At 54.2% G+C, this 21790-nt stretch overlaps 6 protein-coding genes across 7 annotated transcripts; 4 read left to right on the top strand and 2 right to left on the bottom strand.

The window, feature by feature from the left end:
• Positions 1-336: 336 nt before the first annotated feature.
• On the top strand, positions 337-2928 carry PV07_06256 (uncharacterized protein). The gene is made up of 3 exons (XM_016393212.1): positions 337-1392; positions 1449-1849; positions 1909-2928. Exons 1-3 carry the CDS (start codon positions 869-871, stop codon positions 2289-2291), a joined length of 1308 nt encoding a protein of 435 aa, XP_016250731.1. The 5' UTR covers positions 337-868; the 3' UTR covers positions 2292-2928.
• Positions 2929-4556: 1628 nt separating this feature from the next.
• Positions 4557-7966, bottom strand: PV07_06255 (uncharacterized protein). The gene has a single exon (XM_016393211.1). It carries the CDS (start codon positions 7852-7854, stop codon positions 4846-4848), a length of 3009 nt encoding a protein of 1002 aa, XP_016250730.1. The 5' UTR covers positions 7855-7966; the 3' UTR covers positions 4557-4845.
• A 128-nt stretch (positions 7967-8094) lies between these two features.
• On the top strand, positions 8095-11122 carry PV07_06254 (uncharacterized protein). The gene is made up of 4 exons (XM_016393210.1): positions 8095-9669; positions 9718-10007; positions 10055-10176; positions 10236-11122. The coding sequence occupies exons 1-4, from the start codon at positions 9069-9071 to the stop codon at positions 10945-10947; spliced, it is 1725 nt and encodes a 574-aa protein (XP_016250729.1). The 5' UTR covers positions 8095-9068; the 3' UTR covers positions 10948-11122.
• A 280-nt stretch (positions 11123-11402) lies between these two features.
• PV07_06253 (uncharacterized protein) lies at positions 11403-14287 on the top strand. Its single transcript, XM_016393209.1, has 8 exons — positions 11403-11586; positions 11645-11696; positions 11761-11867; positions 11933-12277; positions 12326-12760; positions 12826-13085; positions 13132-13668; positions 13717-14287. Exons 1-8 carry the CDS (start codon positions 11564-11566, stop codon positions 13896-13898), a joined length of 1941 nt encoding a protein of 646 aa, XP_016250728.1. The 5' UTR covers positions 11403-11563; the 3' UTR covers positions 13899-14287.
• On the bottom strand, positions 13969-17330 carry PV07_06252 (uncharacterized protein). Its single transcript, XM_016393208.1, has one exon. It carries the CDS (start codon positions 14774-14776, stop codon positions 14129-14131), a length of 648 nt encoding a protein of 215 aa, XP_016250727.1. The 5' UTR covers positions 14777-17330; the 3' UTR covers positions 13969-14128.
• Positions 17331-17507: 177 nt separating this feature from the next.
• Positions 17508-20890, top strand: PV07_06251. Of its 2 annotated transcripts, XM_016393207.1 has the most exons (3): positions 17508-17942; positions 18402-18923; positions 18993-20890. In XM_016393207.1, exons 2-3 carry the CDS (start codon positions 18658-18660, stop codon positions 20446-20448), a joined length of 1722 nt encoding a protein of 573 aa, XP_016250726.1. In that variant the 5' UTR covers positions 17508-17942; positions 18402-18657; the 3' UTR covers positions 20449-20890. The 2 variants fall into 2 exon arrangements, with proteins under 2 accessions (XP_016250726.1, XP_016250725.1); XM_016393206.1 differs by having other exon boundaries at positions 17508-18923.
• The last annotated feature ends 900 nt before the right edge of the window (positions 20891-21790 follow it).

Genomic DNA, 21790 nt, shown 5'->3' with positions numbered 1-21790 from the left:
GCTGTTCATGCTGCCCGTGGTGTTCGGTGCCAGGGGACGCGCGGCGCAGTCACTCTTTGCTGGCGGCCGTCGTCGTCAGCCTCCCAGAAGCAGCAGCCCGAATCCCCCAGAATTGGCCTTGGAACGTCGACTCTTGTCTTCGGGGGGCCAATCCAGGGCCTGCCAAAGCTTGCCAGTGGTAGAGACGCAGCGAGTGGCTCCCTTTTCTGCCTGGGCCATTCTTGTCCACGTCGGCCTTCCACGTCCGCTTGGCCTGCGTCCACCCAGCGCTCAGTGGCCCGGTGCCCCCAGTGCCCCCGTGCCCACCGCTACTCGCCCATCTCTCTCTGCACGCACACGCACTGCGACTACGACCGGGAGTGTGTGTGGCTCGCATCTCGCTGCTCGCCCAGGTCCTCGAGGGATTGCTTGGGAGGCTCACGCAATCATCGTCCACGTACCACTCCCGCTGCACTTACTGACCACCACGCATCCAAACTCATCCTCACTGTCGCCTCCTCCTCCTCTCTCTTCCCCTACTACTACAATACACTGCACCTTGCTTTTTAGACCGTGTCGATATTTCTCGATCCCCTTTTGCACCGTCCTCTATCCTCGCCCTGGCATTGTTGTGAATGGGCTATACCTGGAACTCCATTTGCCTTTCCGATTGTGGCGAGGCAACTCGACTCGGGCTGTGCTCCGGCGACTGCGCCAGTTTTGTCACAGGCACTGGTATCAGATTGATTTGATCAAATCAGATTGACCCTCACACCTCTCTCCTGCTCGGTCCCTTGAGTCTTCGTCCTCGGGCCTCTCTCCTCTCCTCCCTCTCCTCTTCACCTTCTCGTCGGCCCATTGACTGCAACATCGATTCCGCTCTGCAGCCATGGCGGGGAACGCGCGGCCGCGCATCCTCGACGATGAGTTCGACTTCAATGCCGCCGACCTCTCCAAACAATTCGAGCAGTTGCTGCGCACGAGGAGGTTAAACGAACTCGAGGAGCAAGCCAGAACTCCTCGTTCTGCGTCTCCCCATCTCGCACCTCCTGCTTCATCGCACACCGCACACCACCCGAACTCCGCACCTGCGTCCGTCGCTCCCAGTTCTCGCTCTTCGCAACACCAACCGCCCACCTACACCTCTTTTCGCAGCTATCCTATCGTCCCTTCTCCTCCGCAAGATGGTCCGTCGCTCAAGTTCAGAAATCTGCTCCTGACCTTGTCTATGACCCCCGTCAAGTATGAAAACCCCGGTCTCCTGGACGAAGCATTAACCCACGTCCCAATTGATCGAATTTATGTCGAGGCGGAAGAGGAACATAATCTGCTGAAAGCTCTGGCTGCCTCCAAAGGTGACAATGTCAAACCAGAATGGGGCTACCAGGACTGTGTCATCAGGTCGCTTCTCAGGTACGTCTTTCTGGAGCTTGTAATCCTCGATGCTTGGGATCTAACTTGGTCTTTAGGTGGTTTAAGCGATCATTTTTCTCATTCGTGAATAATCCTCCTTGTTCCAGATGCCATGGTGCCACCGTCGCGCGAGGTCAGACGCCCACCACACCTGACGAAGTGGCCCGCGGAGCCACAAGGACCGAACTCTACCAGTGCACAAATCCTGGTTGCCAGGCCTTTGAACGGTTTCCCCGGTACTCGGAGGTCTGGACCTTGCTCGAGACTCGGAGAGGTCGCGCAGGAGAGTTCGCCAACTGTTTCAGCATGTTGTGCCGTGCTGCGGGCGCCCGAGTACGGTGGGTGTGGAACAGTGAAGATCACGTATGGACCGAGGTGTATAGCGAGCATCAACGGAGGTGGATCCACGTCGACCCCTGTGAGGAAATGTGGGATAACCCGAGGGTATATACTGAAGGTGAGCAACTCGATCCCGCAATGGGCTCCCGAGTTCTGTTCTGACGCAGTCTCTCTTAGGCTGGAATCGCAAGATTGCCTACTGTATCGCCTTTTCCAACGACGGAGCTACCGATGTCACCCGTCGATATGTCCGCAATTCTCGCTACCACCTCCCCCGAACCCGCTGTCCTGAAGAGGTGTTGCTTTGGATCATGCATGAGATACGCAAAATTCGACGAGAGAATATGGACAAACACGTAAGGAATCAGTTGATGCGCGAAGACGAAAGAGAAGAGCGGGAGCTTCGCAGCTATGTGGCCCAATCCTTGGCTAGTGACATGATCAGCTCGATGCCTGGTCCCGTCAATGCTGAGCGGCCTGACGAAGTGAAGCATCCCGTCGACACTCAACAAGAGGTTCAGTGGTCCCAGCAACAGATGGATCAGTCGGGCCAGCGGTAACACCGGCGACCCGTGTCGTTCGAAAGGGCATCGCTGCCCTTCTACAATTTCCTTTGTCATCCCTCTGCACGATAACGTCGTTATGCTCGATCTGATGATACCACTTTTACATTATCCGAGGATACTTACAGTGTCCATACGCATGCACGGTTCGAGGCGCTTTGGCGAGTCAATACTGCATTTTACGTGGCCCAAATGACTACCAAGGGGGGAGGCTCTACATTTTCAGGTCTCATGGTTGGGCGGGGTTGCATTTTGTTACATCTACGATCTACAGTCAAGAGGCATTGCTCCTTCATGGTGCATTGGAGTTCGACGGTGTCACGTGCTATGTGAACGAGAGTTATGGGAAGCATATGCGTGTTTGGGTGGGATTTGCATTGCACGGCTGAGCATGTTCTTTGAAGCAGCTGGGAAATATCTAGCCCGCGCGCCACCACAGGATTGGAAAATATGTTCTGGAGCGGTCGATTCGATCAGAAGGAGACAGCCCGGCGAAAGCGAAAATAGGAGTGTTGTTCCACGGGTCTAATTGGCCATGTGTAGAGAAGACAAAGACTCAATACAGACTTGCACTGTCCGCCCGCGAGAAAGATCTCCCTTCCTTGCCTGTCCGTATCTTCCTTTGTCTCCTTCGGCTGCGTGAAGCCAGGATGGGGGTGAGGACGAATCCCCGTGCCAAGGGCCATAGTACGTACTCCAGACTCCATACTATGTACCCGGATCGGCAATGAAGCATCGGACAAAGTCGTCGTAATCCAGGGCCCCGGCAAGATTCCGGGCGGCGCTCGTTTCTCTCTCTCTTGTCATCTCCATTGGACTTGGTCCGTTTGGACGAGGTCGAACGTCTAGGGCTCGGTTCCTCGATTGGGCATCAACTATTCGATCCCCTCTCCTCTTTCTTCTCCATAATTCCACGGCCTTTTTGGGGGACGAGGACATTCTCCCCCGTTGGGCATTTTCCGAGCGACTCCCCGGCACATTGACTGTTTGTACGTGTACAGAGTACAAGGGAAGTTGTGGAAGTGGGCATGTAATACTCGTACAAGGTACCGAGTCCATCTCACGCGCGGGCTTTGAAGATCCTTGCGTGTCCCGAGCACATACATGGCTTGATGGTTTGGGTACCTAAGTAGCTCGGTAGGTCACCTGCACGGGTGCAACACAGGATTCGTAAGTCCCGACGTCTCTTTTTTCTACCGAGTAGGTAACTCAGTTGCCTACAAGGAAGGGTACCTGCCTACCTACCTACGAGTACCTAGGTACCTAGGTACGTAAGCGCGGCAGCAATAATCAATCCGCCCCAAGCGTTATCAGACCAATGTCCACGTTTCCTGCGCGGGTGGGCGACTGTGCGGCATCCCCTTTCTCCGATGGAGTCCCGTCGATATGAGATCGTGCCATTGGTCCCTTGAGAATGGGGACGGATAGGAATGTCAGGAAAGAGAGGTAGAGGGACTCTGTAATATCTGTCTATTATGGTACATGGTACACGGTACATGGTATTTGGTACTCGCAAAGACGGGAGGCCAGATAGGTGGTCTGCCTACCTATTTATCTGCCTCTATATACCCGGGTATGGATCTACTTAACGCATCCTTGATCAAGCTCCAGGCTTTTTGTCCAGGTTGATTATTTCGCAGCACAGTGGTATTATCTCCATCCATCTGAGCTATGGCGGATCGAGCTTATTCCCCAGAGCCACGGGCGCTGTCGAAAGCGGCTTTAAGCGAGCTGTGCGCAGGTACCAAGTCCTTTTGTACACTAGTCCTCGAGCCAAGAATATAGAACACCATACCTTCCAGGTCGTCAGGCACGCCGTACAGGCCAGGGTGAGAGCCATGGCGATCTAGAGACGTATCGGGGGGGGGACGCTCAAAAGCAGCATCTTGTGGCGTGACATGGGGCATATATGGCACGGCGCAGGATAGAAATAGGCCCAGGCTCCCAGCACAGCCTCGCCGCCGCACGCCCCCAACGTCCATGGGTATGGGTATGGGCATGGGCATGGGTCCTCCCGTCTCTGCGAGGACATAATTAGATGTGTCGTCTCTGTCTGTGGGTGGGCGGGCGGTCTAGACGTGCCATCCATCTATCTTTGTGTCTTCGTATCTATGTACGGATGAATGAAGGATTGATGCGAGTACTTAGTCTGGCATACTCTCTCGGTTCCTACTAAGGCTAATTGATCTGACCACGGTCCACCGGTCGGCAGCCTGGTAGCGATATACGTGCAATGCACTATACATGGACAATAGACGTTGCCTGGTCTATAGCTTCGTCCCTGCCCTCGTCCTCATCTTTGCGGTCGTGCTTATAGTTGATCATCATCATCGTCATCATCGAGAAATTGTGCTTGTTGTATCGACACAGATCTACCTAGGTACAGTTCGTGCCGGGTACGGGACCAAGGTCCCTGACAACAGGCGTCACAAATAGACAGAATCCACAGCCAAATTGGATCTCAGCAGTAGGCCGCCACATCTCGAATGAGCTGCATGAAACAAGGCATCTCGTCCATTCGCGTACATGCGAAGCAATCCCCCATAACGGTTCACACATCCCACTCCTGCCCGCCGTCGAAGCGAGATCCCTGCTCAACATCGTGCATGGGTCGCTCGACGATGATGACTTCGATATTCCCGCAGGAGCCCCCTTCCATATTTCCCCCAAGATGGCTGCTTTCTTCCGGCTCCTTTCCCTCGGGCGCGGCCACTTCAATGGCGGTGCCATTGTCGGTCTGACGGGAGGGCTCTGCAGGCCCAATAACTTCTATCCCCAGGATCGAGTGGTATTCGAACGTGGACCAGTACATCCTGGGCGCCTTCTGCGCAGAGACTGACACCGTGGTCTGTTCGTCCTTGCCCGCTTCCTCACCCCGTCTCATCAGGGCCAAAGCGTCGTCTTGTCCTTCATCTTCATCCAGCTCATCATCCAAGTCCATCTCGTTCGCGGTGTTATTGATGTCGAGATCAACCACTTCCGCATCATCGCCTGAGCCATTCTTGAACCTGCGCAATTCAGTCCCAATCCCGCCCTCTCGCTCTTCGAGCCGGATCTCGTCCCCTGCTCCCGTGTTGCGCTTGCGCTTCCTGCCTCTTCTGTCGCCCTCTCGTTGTCCGTTGACAGCGGGCTGGAGTAGCTTTCGTTGTTTTCGATTAGCATCGCCTCCCTTTATGAGCGGTTCCACCACTTCGTATCTTCCCAATCGTCCGGCTTTCTCGACTTCCCCTGCCCTAGAGCCCCCTATTGCCCCCGTCGGGTGGTCTTTCAATAAGTCTCTCGAAACGTCAAACATGAATATCCAGGTGGATCCGTACAACCACAACCTTTCCCCTTTGCTCACCCTATCAGAGCAGTCCCAGAAGCACCCCACAACCCGGTCTTTGATTTTGGTGAAATCGTGTGGCAGAAACCGAGAGGGATTCCGCCGTGACCAATCACTCAGCTTGGCAGTGAAGATGTCAAATTCCACGAGTTGATGTTTTGCAGTGACAGCTATGAGTTTAGCATTCGCCTCGTCAGCGAGTGCACGGCTGACAGGGTGCGGGTTACGGCGCGTTGCGTGTAGACCCCGATTATCGTGAGTACCTGGTGATGATGACTTGGTGATGGTATGTGAAGGTCGAAATGTCAGCGCGAGGATCGAGGAGTCAAGTTGTGGGAGGCGGGAACCAGATGGGTTGCGAATCCACTTTTGGCCGTGGATGACGGGCGAGAACGAGTCGTCGTCTTCATCGTCCGAGTTTGTAGAGGAGGAGGAAGACCCAGATGAGTTGCTAGAGGAATCAGGTGCTGCGTCGTGGATGAAGTTGACGTCTTCGTGACCTTCAAGCACCCAGACGTCGATGCTGCCTGATAGGTCTCCCACACCGAGAACACGACTGTCTGTCGAGAACGCGACTTGATTGATGATTTGGAGATAGTTTCCGAGTGCAGACTGCGCCGTCTTTCGGGGCTGCCGGTAGAGCTTGACAATTTTCTCATGAATTGCCGGACGCTCTTTCGGGTCGACCGAAGGAACAAGCTTTAGCATGACCACAGCGTTATCTTTTCGAACACACCACAGCCACTTGCCGTCTGGCGAGAAGCCTGCTCTCCTTGCACCTAGGCGGGTTATGGAAGGTGGAAGTTCAACTTGTCGGGTCCGCAGACATGTTTTACCCGAGACTTGAGTCTTTCGTAGTTGAAACAGTTTGACGCTATTGATGGTTGCAGCAACAATCAGTCGTCCATCTCGCGAGATCTGTGCATCTTGAATGCTCTCGTCGTCCTGGATGACAAGCCTTGTAAGTGTGTCATAACACGATTCCATGGCTCCTTCAGGGCCTACACCGGCCGGTGGCAGATTCGAAAATTTGCGCACATGATAAACCACAATCTCGCGGTCCCACCAGGAAATGAACATCCGTGAATTTTTGGAAGCAGAAATCTGTGATCGTTGGGGGAGGTGGGAAAGACCACGATGATACTCGGTCTGTGAGCGGCGTATGGGGACGACGACAGGTCGAGCATCCATGCCTCCCGAGACCAGCATGCTCAACTCTATACTCTCAAAGCTGGCTGCACATTTGACGTCGTGTTGATGGAACCTTTTATGGGAGACCTCGGCCCACCTCGTCTTCTGTGTTCCAGAATGCAGAGGGACCGTCTTGTAGGTCACGGTCCTCCGGTCAACACCAACTGAGAAAATCGTGTCCCCAGAGGCATTCATGGCAATGTCGAGGATGTCGGCTTTGTGGCTTTTTAGTCGCTGGACCAAAGAGTAGTTCTTTGAGTCCCAGACCTTCAATTCACCCGATGAGTCGCCGGAGACGATCGTCCCATCAGGGAGGCATTTGACAGTCCAGACGACAGAGTTGTTGCCCTCTATTGGCTTTCCCAAACTCATATTTCGCATGATTATTCTGCTCGGAACATCAATGACGCGGATCGTGCTGTCTTCATATCCAGCAACCACGGTGTTGCGGTCACGCCACACCAAGCTGAGGACTTTGGGTTTCTTTACGGGAGGTTGTGCTAGAGGTCGGAGGTAGCGCAAGTCGTCGTCTTCGGTGGAGAAGAGAATGATTGTTCCGTCGGAGCACCCAGCTGCCAGTAGTTGTGACCCTGCGCCACCCTCGAGGGCTTCTGAGGTTTTCGCATCTTGGAGTTGAGGTTGTGCCGCGAAGCACCAGATATCCCCAAAATTTCCTTCCGCCTTACTTCTGGGAGCCCCTGTATTGAGATTCCATTCCGTCACTGAGGTCGACCCGCCAGTGCTAAATAGCCGTAAAGGACCCCTTGAAGTCTTCGGCGCATTGGTGTCATTCACCTCTTCCCAGACTAGGTCTTGGGTCCACACGAGCTGTTCAATTGTTGCGTTTTTGCTCCCTTCTAGAATGGTTTCCTGCACCCAGAGACCATTTTGAGGATTCCATATCTCAATGTCGCCGTTGTTTCGACCCAGGGCCAGGCGCAGATCAGCAGGAGCTTTTTTCTTTGGATTCGAGGAGTGAGAAAACGCGAGAGCGTTAATCGGCTGCGGAGGATACTGCACAAAGCGGCACCTGTGAATATCCATGGTCAGGGGATCGCACGATGTCGCAGCATCTATATCATTGTGTTAGTTTGCAACGGGAGCCGTAGAAGGCATTGTTCGTGTGTTGTGTGCGCCGCACCTGTCTGGAAACTGGGTGATGCATGGACATGAAAAAAAAAGTTCGCAGTCGGTGACAATAGGCGCCGACTATCGTTATCGATAAGGCACTAGGCCTCCCCCCTCGCATGTCAAGGCTCCGCACTTCTTTCTCCCCTTCAGACAAGCCATTGCTCACTGTATTGTGCTGCAGGATCTCCAAATGCCCATGAGTTGCGATATCCACGTCTCTGAGGATCAATACCTACCCAGAAGCACACCAGTTTACCAATCATACGACGACCACCGGAAGAGCGCAGCCTTGATTACCTCGAGACCCCGAACCTGGACCTTGATGACCACGGAGCCGACGATCTGCAGTACATAAGCCCCTGCGACCCTACCTGGCAAGATCATCGCCAGTAGACAGGCACACGGGAAGTCGCTAGGGGTCCGACAGCGTCAAAAGATTCGGTCTGCAACACCACTAGGGCTGATGGTTGGCACTGCCTGGTGGCTGAACTAGGCAAGAGACGATGCCGGGGCTGCGGAGTTTGCGTTGAGTTTCTCGAGCACCATTTTGCTTTCACCTAAGTTCTCACTCCCTTGTTTCGATTATGGTGATGCGCACTGCTCCCGCATGCGCTTGTGTCGTCGGTTGTCCAGACGCTGCACTATCATGACCGGAAAGAACTAGCAAATGGAAAGAATTGGCTGGAGTCGGCGACAATATCACTCTTCCAACGACAGAACTCACACCCAAAAGTGTCGCATCAGTATCGTGGAATCTCTTGAGCGCTGCCCAGAACCCTCTCACAGAGCCCGTATCTTCAATTTCCTCTGGACTAGCGAGGCGGGCTGCATCTCGCTTGCCGGGAAAGGTCTCTGGTCTCGACTTACCGCCACCAACTAAGCTTCAACCCATCCCCCACCGAGGACTTTGGAGTTCCCGGACGGTTGGTCGTCAATTCGCAAAACCGCAGGATTATTACGAGACAGCCTTTATTTGTGCTCAGTTTTCCTGGCTGGCCTATTCAGTTGCTGTTTCTAGGCCATGATTGCTGGCTTATCGACTTTCACCCAGACGTGGAGCGAAAAGCGCTCACTCCGACACATTGATCTGCCCAGTATGAGCATTGACGCTTGTCATTAGCAGCGCCATGCCGACTCTGGTAAATTACAATCAATCAACCTTCAAGGACCATGCAAAGCCCAACAAACGCCGCCTTCAAGAACTCCAACACTCTGAAGCCCGAGCCCACGCCGCCCGGGTGGCATATTGGCGCAAGAAAGCCGGTCCGGTGGCCAAGCCGGGGCAGCCGCAGCGCAAAGGGAGTGACAAGAGCAGTGAGGGAGGTTCTTCATCGAAGGAGCCATCCGACGCTGGGGCTATTATCAAGCAGGAGCCAGAGAAACCTAATGAAATACTTCAATGGAAGTGTGACCCTTCTCCAGACTCGGTCTTTGCTAGCGAACCAGTATCAGCTGCAGATGTCGACCGTAAATCAGAACAAAAGCACACCCCAGGCAGCCAGTCCGGCTCAACTCAAACGCTCTCCTTTTCAAATTCCACCCCGAGCCATGAGAAATGGCGGCGTCGATCACCAACGTCCTCATCATACGATAGCAAACAGGGTGTGATTGGCGAGAGCCCGGCAGATCTGATTAGACTTGCTCGACAGCCGACGTCGCAGTTATTTGACCCCTTTGACTCTGTACCAGTCCGCCAGGGCGATGAAGTTGTCACAGCGATGGATCACTGTATTCTCCCCCTGCCTGCCTCCACAAGCCTTTGCTAATACGACTCAGTTATACACAACTGGGCGCCCTCGCAGCGACCTGGCCTCCAATACCAGACAAAAGACAACCCTCTCATCAGGGACACTTTCCCCTTTGCTCTCCAACACGTCGAGCTATTCGAAGCCTCTGTGGCGCTTTGCCTGAGTTTCCGGGCAGCAGGTCAAAATTTCCAGACAAGGATGTGCAACTGGTCGCTTTATCACAAGGGGCAGGCACTCAATGGAATGCGGACCAAGTTGAACTCGGGGTGCGTTGACGAAGCTGTTATTCTTGCAACAGTCTTCCTCATGATCATTGATGTAAGGACTGATTGCTCCACTTGGTTGGACCTTGTTAATCAACACAGAATGTGTTCTTGGATGTCGACGCCTATGAAGCGCACTTGAATGGCCTCAGGAAGATGGTTAAAGCTGCTGCTGCAAGCACCATGGAGGCATTCGGAGGTTCTCTGTTCTCATTTGTATCCTGGTATGTCTTACGAACTTCCCAGCTCCCGACTGCAGATGAGATCTGACGGTGCTGCACAGGGCCGAATCCAACGCTTTGCTGATATTCGGCAACCATATCGCCGAACACGATCCTGAATCTGGCGGAATTCAGTTGCGCTACCCAAGCCAGCCATTTCTGCCGGCAATAACCAAGACCGTTGCGGCATTGACCGTCGGATTCCAATCCGTGGCGGCAGATGGCCACCTATCTTATGACACCCTTTCTATTCTCGCAAATACTGTGCGTTGGACGAAGCTCATCGACCGAAACCCAGGGTCCGAGGCCCCATCGAAGGAAGATCAGGTCTTCCTAATGAGCCTCGACCCGCGACTGCAAAGTGCTCAAGTCATGAAGTTATGTCGAGTTTCTACACCGGGACATAATGTGGAAAGGGCAATCTGCAAAGCTGTATTCATCTACTATGCAAACCTTCTAGGCTGGACCTGTCGATGCTCCGGATATCGTCGAATCGTCGAAGAGCTCGGGGATGCGCTACGTTTCTGGGTTTTCGAAGAGTCATGGGACAGAGATTTATGGGAGTGGCTTGCTCTCGTGACGGCGAATGCGGCTCGGCGAGGCCAGCTGCATTACTTGCAGATGGAAGTGATGGCCAAGTTTGTGGCCCTGGGCTCCCCGGTGGCTGGATGGGACTCCATTCGCGGGGGCCTGCAGAAATTCTTGTTACACACCAGATTGGAACGAGAGTGGAAGTTTTGCTGGGAGACGGCAACGGTCTCTCTGTCGGGATGATGCAGTCAGACTGCGGGTCTGCTGCATTTCTCGGGCTTTGTATTCTACACACGCACCTGCACCTGTTCTGTTGATGAAGACGACTGTGACGATCTCGGAATGACCTGGTGTGATATATATAGACCACGCGCAGTTTGGAATTGACGCGCAACAGATGTGACGATCTGAAGCTGGCTCCTGTGGCATCTGGCGGCTCGCATCCTGTATCTGTGTTCTGCATGCTGCGGTCCAGACGAGGCTGTATTACCTCGCTGGGTATAACAAGTCGGAGTATGATAGTCGGACTGGGCGGATGCACGTGCCCTGTAATCCCGGAGGCTCGGCGCATCCAGCCGGCATGGTCCGGCGACTGGCATTATGCAATCCCGTGGTGGCCCTTGTGGCTCCTGCGCCCCCTGCGCCCCTTGTGTCCCCCTCCGACGCTCTCGGCAAAGGCAGCTTCGACCGCCCCGGAAGTCAACTTATCCGTCTCATTTTCTTTGACCTTTGACCTTTGATCTTTGACCCTCACTTCAATGTCGCCGTCCATGTCTTGTGCTGTGAGCGATACTTGAACCTACTTCTTACGACCTCAGCAAGGCCCTTCGATGCCCGTGCCCTGGAGAAGACGCGTAAAATGAGCGAAGTTGAGACCACCCCGTAAGTCCGACCACCGCGTCCCTTCACCCACGAGGTTGCCTCCTAATCCACCAGACAGAACCGATGGGAAAGTGATCAAGAGAGCGTGCACAGAATGTCGGCAGCAGAAGGTATGGACATTGACGCGTATGCTTTGTGTGCGCCACGACTAACTGAACGCCGTTGGCGTGAAAGGCTCGTTGCGATGCATACCTCGATCCCGACCAGCCGTGTACGAGATGCCGGAAAATGAACAGACAGTGCATCATCTCCGAGCCTTTCAAACGAGAGCACAAGCGCAAGTACGCATGACTGCTCGCTTTCCTACCTGCAACCAGCCTCATGCTGACCTAGCGCGTGTCCATAGGAGGCTGTCTGAACTCGAGCATCGGACGGATGAGCTTCAGGAGCGCCTCAGATCGTCGAGCCACCATCCTGAGGCAGCGGCGCCTTTGCCACAATCCTCGTGGGCAGCTGTTAATGACCTGCGGACAGCTAACGCCGAGTCCGAAAGTCGTCTGGCCTCGGTCGCGCCGTTCTTTAGAGATGCAGCAATCGCGCCAGTCTCGTTTCGATCCTTCTCTCAGGCGGCCGCCGAATCACTGCAGACTCCGGAAAGTCTCGCCCATGACTATCAGCCTTCAGGCACCCTGCCAAGGTGTCTGGAAGGACAATCCGTGGATTCCAAAGATATCGACGCCATGTTTCAGCTGTAGGTGTATTGGGTGGCATCGTGAATGACCTTCTAAGCATTCTGCAGGTATTTCCGCGAGTACGCCGGTCTCATTCCGATTCTCGATCCTACACTTCCACCGAACGGATATTACAACCTCTCTCCATTACTCTTTTGGGCTATCATCGGGGTCTCGTGTCGTACCTATTCGAGAAACCCAACCTTAATCTCTATTTTGCCAGCCAAGATCAAGACTATGGCGTTGATGTCGCTCAACGCGACCATCACTTTGCCCGTTGTGCAAGCCTTGCTGCTGATCCTGTATTGGCCGTTCCCGAAATCAGGCAACGGACACGACATGACCTACCCGCTTAGTGCTGCCGTGTTACACATGGCCATGCAAATCGGATTGCATGTTCCAGTCGCAAGTCACGAGTTCTGCAAAAACCCGGTCAAACTTACCGAAGACGAACTGAAGATTCGTGCCGAGACTTGGGGATACTGTACACTTGTCTACCAGCGGTACGCTTTGGACCAATGTTGGTACCTGTATTGCACCGACTAATGCTTGTTTTTTTTTTCCCCAGGGGCTGCTGCTTCAAAGGAAGCCCGCCGACACCGATGCTGGATGTGCCGCACGATCTCGAACAGCGACGCGCGCTCTTTCAGAGGATATCGTCAAACTTGAAGTTTGAATTGAAATTGCAGGATGTGGTCACGAGGTGCTGCATTGCCGTCTCGCAAAACGGGCTCTGGAGAATGACTGCAGACCAAGAAAGGTCGCTGGATTCGCTATTGAGCATCTTTCAGGCGCAGATATCCAGTGTTGCATTGGAGCCTTCTTCTGGTAACAAGAATCCATCTGACCCGTTTCGCGACTAACCGTCTTGCAGACCTTGACCAACTCTACGTGAACATTGCAACGCTCATAATCCATGCCTTCAACTTATACAAGTCCCCCACGGCCCACGACCCGAGTACGCTTTACGACCTCTGTGCGTCGTGTTGCCAGGTGATTGAGTCCTTCGACAAGTTGGACAAGTCCGGGCAGGTTTGTCTATCTGGTGCGGGGCTGTACTTCTTTTATAGCTTGATGGTGACCTGCCACGTGCTCTTACGGCTGCTCAAGACCTCTCTCAGCCGGTACATCGACGTTGAGAGGGCCAAGACCGCGCTCTTCTTGGGGATCAGCCTACACAAACGCATGTCGGTGCAGAATGATGATCTGCCAGCTCGCAACGGTGTTGCTTTGACCCAGCTCTGGAATAGTACTCGCGTCTTCAAGAGACCTAACGGGACTGAGGTGATTGCGTTACGTATCCGGAGCCGTCTGATTGGCAGTGTCGTTTTGGATGGTATTGTCTGGTGGAGGGAAGAGTTTGGGGGTTTCATGGGTGTCTATCCGCCCCCTCTTAGTGACAATCGGACAGGTAAGTGTATCTCATTGCCCGAGGGAACACATTACTGATGTGCAACAGAGGGCACTGAGGCCGCCAACGACTCGAATTCGGCTGCTCCGGATGATGGCTCGATGCCGGTGGCAGCGAAGCCCGATTACTCGACCTTCTTGGACGATCCGATGCTGACCGAATTTGGCTGGCCTGTCACAGACGACGTCTTCTCTTCTATATGGACCGACGGTCCGATTGCCACGATATGATTGGGGTAAGGAAGAATGTATGAATAACATGTTTCGGGCATTGGGTATTGTTACGATACGAATCAAAGCGGCAGAGTTTGGATTTCGGTTGATTGGGGAAAGGAGAGGCGAGGACTCTAATACTGACGCGACGATTACACACCGATAGTTTGCAAATCCAGCAGCGCTCCATTTGGAGCAGCAATTGACGCCTCTCAGTCCCTCTTCGCTTCCCTAGCTGTCTCGTCGTCCTACCATTTCTGCTCAAAGATTCCGATCCACTCCCCCCATCCGCAAATCTTGCCCTGCATCTCTCTGAGCACGTCGTCCCTGGTGGCCACGGGCTTCATCTTCTTGGTGTCCAAGCTGTCCTTCAAGGCCACCACCTGGAAAAAGTACCTATGCTCGCCGTGGCCGACGGGCGGGCGCGGGCCGGAATAGAGGGTGCCTCGCAGATTCTTGCCCAGCCGGAACCCGCCCGCGAGCCACTTCGCCTCGGGCTCGTCCGGGGACGCAGGCTTGGAGCTGTCGACCGCAAAGTCCTCGGGGCCGACGGACGTCTTGGTCGCGGGGATGGCGTAGTAGAGGCCGTGATTGGGCACGAGCGGGAGCGGCGCGTCCGGGTCCTCGCAGATCAGCAGCCACTCCTTGACGTCGCCGCCGCCCTTGGCCGCGTCGCCGTCCAGCGACCACGCCAGGTCCGGAAACCGCGAGCTGCCGAACTGCGAGTGCTCCGTGGCGAGGCGGGCGGGCGAGCCGCCCAGCGTCGGCGACGTGATCTGGACGTTTTGCGGGGCGCCGGCGAAGACGGCCGAGCGGGTCAGCAGTTTGGCGTCCCGACCCTTTTGCGAGTACAGGAGCCGCGCGAGGAAGTATTCGAGGTAGCGAAAGAATCCCATCTTTCGGTCTTGTGCGGTGGTGGTGGTGGTGGTGGTGGTGGTGGTCCTAGCCTGGGAAGGGAGGCGCGCAGGGAAATTGAGTGACGAGGGGGAGGGGGTCCGACTTTTTCGCTGGAGAAGGGCTTGAAGGGTGGTTTGGTAGAGGTAGAGGTAGTCCTCAGCAGAACAAGGACACACAGCTTGCGAGCGGTGGCTCGGTATCGTTGAGTGCTGGTCCTAAGCAGAGCGATCGGCTTGTTGCGTTGTATAACTTGTCCAATGCACTGCCTTCTCGTCTCTGGTCAAATGTCTCTCCGACGCGGCGGTCCTTGTCAAGTTGACAATCAACACGTCGCACCATGCGTTACGACAAGCACGATGACGAGCACGAGGGGAGAACCTCTTCCTATTCATATACTGGGCAAGTAGCTACGAGCTCTCTCAGAAACCACAATTTTTGTCTCCCTGGGGGAAATGCCCGCTTTTTAATCGCCCCGTACATACCTGGGTACCTACCTATGCTCCGTACGGTATGCAGCGCGCGACGACCGGGGCGCCGGGTCTGTGCTGGTACCAGGTCCGGCGTGGGAAGGATGTGTGGGGTGCAAGGGGGACACGGCGGCTCTTGTTGGATCGGGGAAGTACTGGGTACAGAGTGGCGGGTACTGGATATGGAATGGTACTCTGCGCATTGCGTTTGCGATGTTCTCATGAAAGTAGGAATGGGAATGGTCAGGTACCAAGGTAGGTAGGTACCAAGGTACTGTGTAGGATGTTGGAGGAAGTAAGAGCGGCTAGATGATGGTCGCACAAACAATCTCGGACTCGGACTCGAAACCGGCCTTGTCGGGATTGGACGATCGCGAGGAACGGGTCACGTCATCGAGAAAACCGGCCTTCGACGCAGCACCCTCAGGTGGCCATTTGTGTCCCAAGAGGGCCCCCAAAATTTGCGAGTGGTTGATGGCAAAGGGCAAGCGAGGCCGGTACCGGGCTTCCATCAGTTGCTAGAATTCCAGGCTCGGTGGGATTCTTGTACAAGTAGAGAGGTTATCGTGCATGGGCATGAGACATGGCGTGGTATGGATGGTGTGAAGATCGGCGTACGTGGCGTTCTGCGGCGAGACTTGGTTGGTGGGTTTGAAATACTTGTTCCTGTGCTGATAGGTAAGGGAGCTTTGGATGCTGATAACAGGTAACTGATACTGATGCTGATGAATACTTGTGGCTGCTTGGAGGCGGGAAGAGCAATGATACGTGGGCGAGGGAGAAGGGAGTAGAAAAGCTCCTCCGCTCTTCCGCCGCATCAGGGGGGAAAGGACTCGGTAGTGGCAAGCTATGCGTCCTTGAGTGCTGTGCAACAAGCACGCAATATCCTCCATTGAACACCAGGTTCTCTATCGGCTCGAAGATTGGGTCGATGCGCCGGCTTAGGGTCGTAGCTTCTCGCTAACCATCCGTGAGATATCGATAAAGGGCGCAGGGTATCGACGCGATATCTTCCATCTGCCCTCCGGCTGTCTTTCCACTTGCTGTCCCGGACGCGGAGACTCTTCTGGGCATACGGCCCACCCCTTTGTTACCCTTTTATCTCCTGCTCTTTCACTTTCCCTCGCGGTCTCCTGCGATCACCATCTCCTTACGTCGCCGCCTACCTGGCCCTATCACCCACGATGGCGCGCCATTAGTCCATCCTTGTTCTCCTGACATGGTAGAAGTTTCGCGCAGAAGATTGAGCAAAGTATGCTGATTGTCAATGTCTATCTTTCTTGCTTGCTTTTGTGTCTTGGTGATTACAAGGAGTTTTCGTCATCAGGGCACGCCCGCTGCATCGTTGACAATTTGTCTGGTGACATTAGCACCCCTCAATCAACAAGCGACGACCACTCTCTTTGAGCTGCAGTGACCCTGATGAGGGATATTTTGCTCATGACTTTCCAGAATCGATCTTCATCCAGAACGATAGGAAGAACTTCCTACCACACGAGGTGAGGTGATCCCACGAGGGCCCTTTCTTAGCCTCATACAACCGTTGCGTCATTTGCGCTCTCGCAAGAAATCGAAGACGAGAGAAGAGGTCCAGGATTAATACCAAGGAAATAAACGAGTGGTTGCGCGATATTTTGCCGCAGCCTTCATCAGGATGAACCTATAACACCGCGGCAAAAGACCGGCTTGTGGGTTAAATGTTTTGGACTAGTGGTGTTGAGCAAATGCCAGGCGTGTGCGTGCATCCGGGGTAGCATGTGGATGGCCAGATGATGGGTTCCTGACTCTGCTGCATGGCCGAGAATATTCCATCTGTTCCATGCGGATCTGTTCTTGTGTGAGGATCTGCGAGTGACTAAAATGCGATGAGATCTTGGGTGATCTTGGGTGATCCTCAGAGATCAAGCGGGCGGCATGGACTCGGCCTGCGAGGGGGCCCAGAAACCCGACAGGTCTGTAGCTGGATGGCCTTTCACGACGTGGAGGTGGAGAAGGAACTGGATGTCGATACAGAAGAGATGGAGAAGTGAGAAGCCGCAACCAGATGTAGGACTGAACCTTGAACGAGCTATTTGCGGGTGAGCGGGTGAGCGGGAGAGATACAGGACACAAGAAGGAAGAGCCTGCGGGGGCCGTTTTGGTGTGAGGGATAAAAATGGCAGCTGTTCCCCCTCGGTGTGTGTGTGGGTCACGTGAGATGAACCTCTCGGGGGGCTGGCTGACAAAGTTGCGGGCACTTGGGCCCCCTGGGGCCTTTTTGTTGGGCGTCCAAGCTTTAACCAGCCCAGCGCCTAGGGGAACTGAAATCACCTAGCGCCCGCCCAGCAGGTGGTTGTCCGTGAACCAAGCCCCGAACCAAGCTCCAGACCCAACTAATTAACAAAGGAAGTAGTACCTAATGCGGTCCCCTAAACGGTCCTTCGCACGTACCTAATTGTTTATCAGCGGCTAACCTGTCGACAGCCCACCAACGTCTTTTTCAAATTGACATTCAGCTTCACTTCTTGCCTTCAACCCTTCAACTCCTCCCAGATATCTTTACCGCTCCCTTTTCTGACTTCTGACTACCATAGTTGGTCATCATCCCCTGCTCGTCGCGTGCCCTGAGGCTGGCACTGCGATTGCGACTCACAAACCCCTCGCCCCCCCCAAGCGCCCATCACGGACCCAGCCCATCCCATCCTCCTCTGCCCTATCGGTGAGTTTCCCGTGGCATTTTTGACGCACGGCACACGCAATCCCCTTCAAGCAGCAAGTATCAGCACGAACCAGCACAAGACCTCGTACCCTTGCACTGCATCTTCGGTGCCTGAGAACCATCCAAAAAAGAGCTGGGTCACGTAAGAGGCGCGCGTCGGCCCTCCCAGGATCGATCACTCATCCCGGGTCACAGCCCACCGTCACCCACCACCCCCGTCGTCCATCGTCTGAGAAATCAAACTTCCTCTTTCTCCTTTTCGCGAATAACAATGCGCCCTGGGCCATGTGCCCAAAACCCATCGCGCATACTCTTTGATAGCATTTGGCGAACCTGGCTTCCAGAACCCTCTTTTCCCTCACACCAGGTTTCGCCATCCCCCCTTCTCCTGTCCGCCTTCGCCCGATAGCGTCAACGATCTTGGTCGTACATTCCTGAACCCTTGGCTGACTTGAACAGCAACCTGGAACCAGGATTTCCGGGGTCCGATTTTGACCTCGCCGCCTTAGCCGATTCATCCGCCCTGCCGGCCTACAACTACAAGTTTCAGCTGTGCTCCAGCCTCACTCAAATTTAACGACCATCATCCACCCCAGCGCAGAGCCCATTCCCTGAAACCTCCCTATTTTCGCACAAAGCAATGGAAATCGACCGTCGCCATCTTTGTCTGTGATCCCTTCTTGATCCGCTTGCTCTTTGCCGTCGTTCCGTCACAATGCGTCCCAACTTGCTCAAACGGGCACACAGCCATAACAAACAGACGCTGAATAATCTATTGCATTCGCGGAACACTTCGCCACATCCTCAGGGCGATACCATCTCCGGCCATAAGCAGATCGAGGAGGAGACTCTTCCCAAGTACAATCCAGACCACTGGTACCCGGTGCGGCTGGGTGAAGTGTTGCACCATCGCTATGAAATCCTCGTCAAACTTGGCTTTGGCATGACGGCCACGGTCTGGCTTGCCAGGGATCTCCAGGCGTAAGTCTCCCGTTGATGGCAGTAGCTTGGTGACGTTATTGTCTAATGTGTGGGGGTTTTGCCCAACAGTGACGGAAATGCCGGGAATCACAAATATGTCACCATCAAAATTAACGTCAACACCCTCGGCGAAGACTTCCAAAAAGGCCGACGAGAGATTGCACAGAAGCTATTCTCGGCCAACCCCAAACATCCGGGGTATGGCCATGTCCGATTCATGCTCGACACCTTCAAGCTCAAGGGAAAACATGGCGACCATTTGTGCATCGTGTACGATGTTCTCCGTGAACCCATCGATTTGTGCATGGAAAAATTCCCCGGCAGGCGATTCAGCTGTGGGAAACTCCGCGTCTTGCTCCCGGCTCTGTTACAGGGTCTGGACTACATGCATTCCGAGTGTCATGTTGTGCACACCGATCTGAAAGCCGACAACATCATGATGGGACTGGGCGACCCCAACATTCTCGACCACTTTGTACAGCACCAAGTGGAACACCCGGCACCCCGAAAGGCGCCCGATAGCCATGGCCGGGTCATCTACACATCTTGCAGTGACTTTGGGGAGCCGCCGAACGAGGCTGTGATCGCATCCGCCAAGATCACCGACATTGGCCTGGCAGCATGGGGAGACGAGAAAAACACGAAGCCTATCCAGTCTAATGCATTTATGGCGCCCGAGGTCATCTTACAGGCCGGTTGGTCCTATCCGGCCGACATCTGGAATCTGGGAGTCATGTTGTGGGATTTGTTTGAGCATTTTGGACTATTTGATCGGATAGATACGAAACCTGGCCACTACCATCCCGAGCAGCACCTAGGTCTAATGATCGCCCTGCTAGGTCCTCCACCCAAAGATTTCCTCAAGCGCTGTGCCAAGGCACCAGTCTATTTCGATGCGGACGGCCAATTCAAGTTTCCCGATTACATCGAGGAACACACATTTGAATCCTCCATTGTGAGGCTGAAGGGGGAAGAGAAAGATTTATTTATTGATTTCGCGAAGAAGATGATCACGTGGGTGCCTGAAGATCGATGGACCGCCAAACAATTACTGGAACATCCTTTCCTGACCAAGGAGCGAGACTTTGTCTCAGCCACGCCGAGTCTCAGCAGAGCCTCTACAGCCTCGATGAGCTCGATGATTCCCTCGCGAGCAGTCACACCGGGCATTCCTGGCTCAAGTTCACCAAATTCAGGACCGAATACCTCGCCTAAATCACTGCCTCAAAACACATCAATGCTCCCGCCTCGGCTTCTGGAGCTGGTACCGTCCCTTGCCTCGACAGAGAGCGCAGAGACCAAGACGGAAAAGCTTCCTACAAATGACGAGAGGTCTTCATCGAGGACCTCCCTTTCATTAAGGCCAAAAATGGAGAGTGTTGTAGAGTCCCACAATGAGCCGGACGTCGAGACCCCCAATCCTAAGCGCCTGTCGGCGAATACGGCGAACAAATGCTCGCAGGACATCATCGACGCCATCCTCAGCAAGGGCAAAAATCACCGGGTAGAACCAGAAGCCAAGTGACCGAGCTGAGTCGCGTGATTTCAATGCCGCGGGATTCCCCCATTGACTGTTCGTCGTTCCGCCAACACCGCGGTTCCATGAATATATCAACCACAGTTTTCTGAAATTGAGTGTCCGCAATTAGGCCCTTCGACGGTGATTTTCCATTGGCCTTCTGTCAATAAGTGTGCTCGCCGGGGTATCGGGATTGACATTGCAAAAAGGCTTGTGTGATGGATGGTCTTGGTCGATGCGATGGAGCGTCTCGGATGTGGCCTCGGCAGAGCGAGGGCATATGGCCGAGACGGACATACAGAACAGGTTGAGGAAGTGCTACGGAGGGAGGTATAGAAACTCTGATGCATTTTGTTTGAGCGGGAGGTCGCTGGCTGGTCTCGCCCAATTTGACTGCCCTTGTTCGGCAGAAGCTACATAACTTAATTGATACCCCTCAAAAGTCTGATTCTCGTTCGCTCTACAATTCTCACTGCTCAAATTGGACCAAGCGGCCCCTTAGTCAATGTCTTCAAAACCTTACCAATCCGAGCAGCCTTGTTACCTGATATGGCATGTCGACGTTGTCCGGTTCTGTCCCATATTCTGCGCATCGTGGTGTTGTGGTTCTCACTAGAGAGCAACGCATACGGCGGATCAGAACAACTGCGGATGCCACTTCTCAACCTGTGCCTCCTTGCCCCCTTACAAGCTGAACTCCCGACTTCACATCCTCACCTTCTATCTGCTGATTTCCTCTGGCATTGCTGCACTCCGTTTCGAGATCCGTCTGACCGGCGAACTCATTCACGTCACTGGCTGATTACATGTTGCAATTTTACGATGTGCCAGACATCGCCTGGGTGCTCCGTCGTTGGCCTTGCCCGGACGCCCTACCCTGCTGAGCCATGATGGGTCCTCGAGCGCTCTTGCCCGGATAATGTCGTCTCACGATGGTTCGAGACAAAGATGAGTCTTTTTTCTTTCGACATTGCCACAAGCCTGGAACCTGTCTTGGATGGTCTCTGGTCTCTGGTCTCTGGTATCTCACAAGGTGGATGTGGGTCGTCGCCGCCATATTGTCCCATATCCTACCAGTGCTTTTGGTCGTGACACCGGTACGACATTGCGAGATGAAATCTTACTCGAAGTTTCTGCTTTGCCCTTAGTTCAGCCTGCGGCTGTGCAAACGCGAACCATCTGAAGGCAACCAAAGGCAACTGAATGGAACCGCTTGCCCTCTTGCCTTCTCTCCTCCCAAATCTGTACTTGGCTTATCTCGCGGCTAGTGTTGAAAGGAGGTGGTCTAGCTTCCAGCCAACCCGAAGCTGTGAAGTCTCAACAAGGGAATGCTCCTGCCCACTACAAA

The sequence above is a fragment of the Cladophialophora immunda genome (assembly GCF_000835495.1).
Source record: "Cladophialophora immunda strain CBS 83496 unplaced genomic scaffold supercont1.3, whole genome shotgun sequence".
Taxonomy (NCBI): domain Eukaryota; kingdom Fungi; phylum Ascomycota; class Eurotiomycetes; order Chaetothyriales; family Herpotrichiellaceae; genus Cladophialophora; species Cladophialophora immunda.
This window is presented reverse-complemented; position numbering and strand designations above follow the sequence as displayed.

What these genes read in the sequence shown, in the direction of transcription:
- PV07_06256 (XM_016393212.1), top strand. Translation starts at nt 869, where the DNA reads ATGGCGGGGAACGCGCGGCCGCGCATCCTCGACGATGAGTTCGACTTC. An exon ending in GTCATCAGGTCGCTTCTCAG is followed by an intron (nt 1,393 to 1,448) that starts GTACGTCTTTCT and finishes CTTGGTCTTTAG; the next exon opens with GTGGTTTAAGCGATCATTTT. An exon ending in CCCGAGGGTATATACTGAAG is followed by an intron (nt 1,850 to 1,908) that starts GTGAGCAACTCG and finishes AGTCTCTCTTAG; the next exon opens with GCTGGAATCGCAAGATTGCC.
- PV07_06255 (XM_016393211.1), bottom strand. Translation starts at nt 7,854, where the DNA reads ATGGATATTCACAGGTGCCGCTTTGTGCAGTATCCTCCGCAGCCGATT.
- PV07_06253 (XM_016393209.1), top strand. Translation starts at nt 11,564, where the DNA reads ATGAGCGAAGTTGAGACCACCCC. An exon ending in AAACGAGAGCACAAGCGCAA is followed by an intron (nt 11,868 to 11,932) that starts GTACGCATGACT and finishes GCGTGTCCATAG; the next exon opens with GAGGCTGTCTGAACTCGAGC. An exon ending in TGTACACTTGTCTACCAGCG is followed by an intron (nt 12,761 to 12,825) that starts GTACGCTTTGGA and finishes TTTTTTCCCCAG; the next exon opens with GGGCTGCTGCTTCAAAGGAA.
- PV07_06252 (XM_016393208.1), bottom strand. Translation starts at nt 14,776, where the DNA reads ATGGGATTCTTTCGCTACCTCGAATACTTCCTCGCGCGGCTCCTGTAC.
- PV07_06254 (XM_016393210.1), top strand. Translation starts at nt 9,069, where the DNA reads ATGCCGACTCTGGTAAATTACAATCAATCAACCTTCAAGGACCATGCA. An exon ending in TCTTCCTCATGATCATTGAT is followed by an intron (nt 10,008 to 10,054) that starts GTAAGGACTGAT and finishes TAATCAACACAG; the next exon opens with AATGTGTTCTTGGATGTCGA. An exon ending in CTGTTCTCATTTGTATCCTG is followed by an intron (nt 10,177 to 10,235) that starts GTATGTCTTACG and finishes GGTGCTGCACAG; the next exon opens with GGCCGAATCCAACGCTTTGC.
- PV07_06251 (XM_016393207.1), top strand. Translation starts at nt 18,658, where the DNA reads ATGCGTCCCAACTTGCTCAAACGGGCACACAGCCATAACAAACAGACG. An exon ending in CTTGCCAGGGATCTCCAGGC is followed by an intron (nt 18,924 to 18,992) that starts GTAAGTCTCCCG and finishes TTTGCCCAACAG; the next exon opens with TGACGGAAATGCCGGGAATC.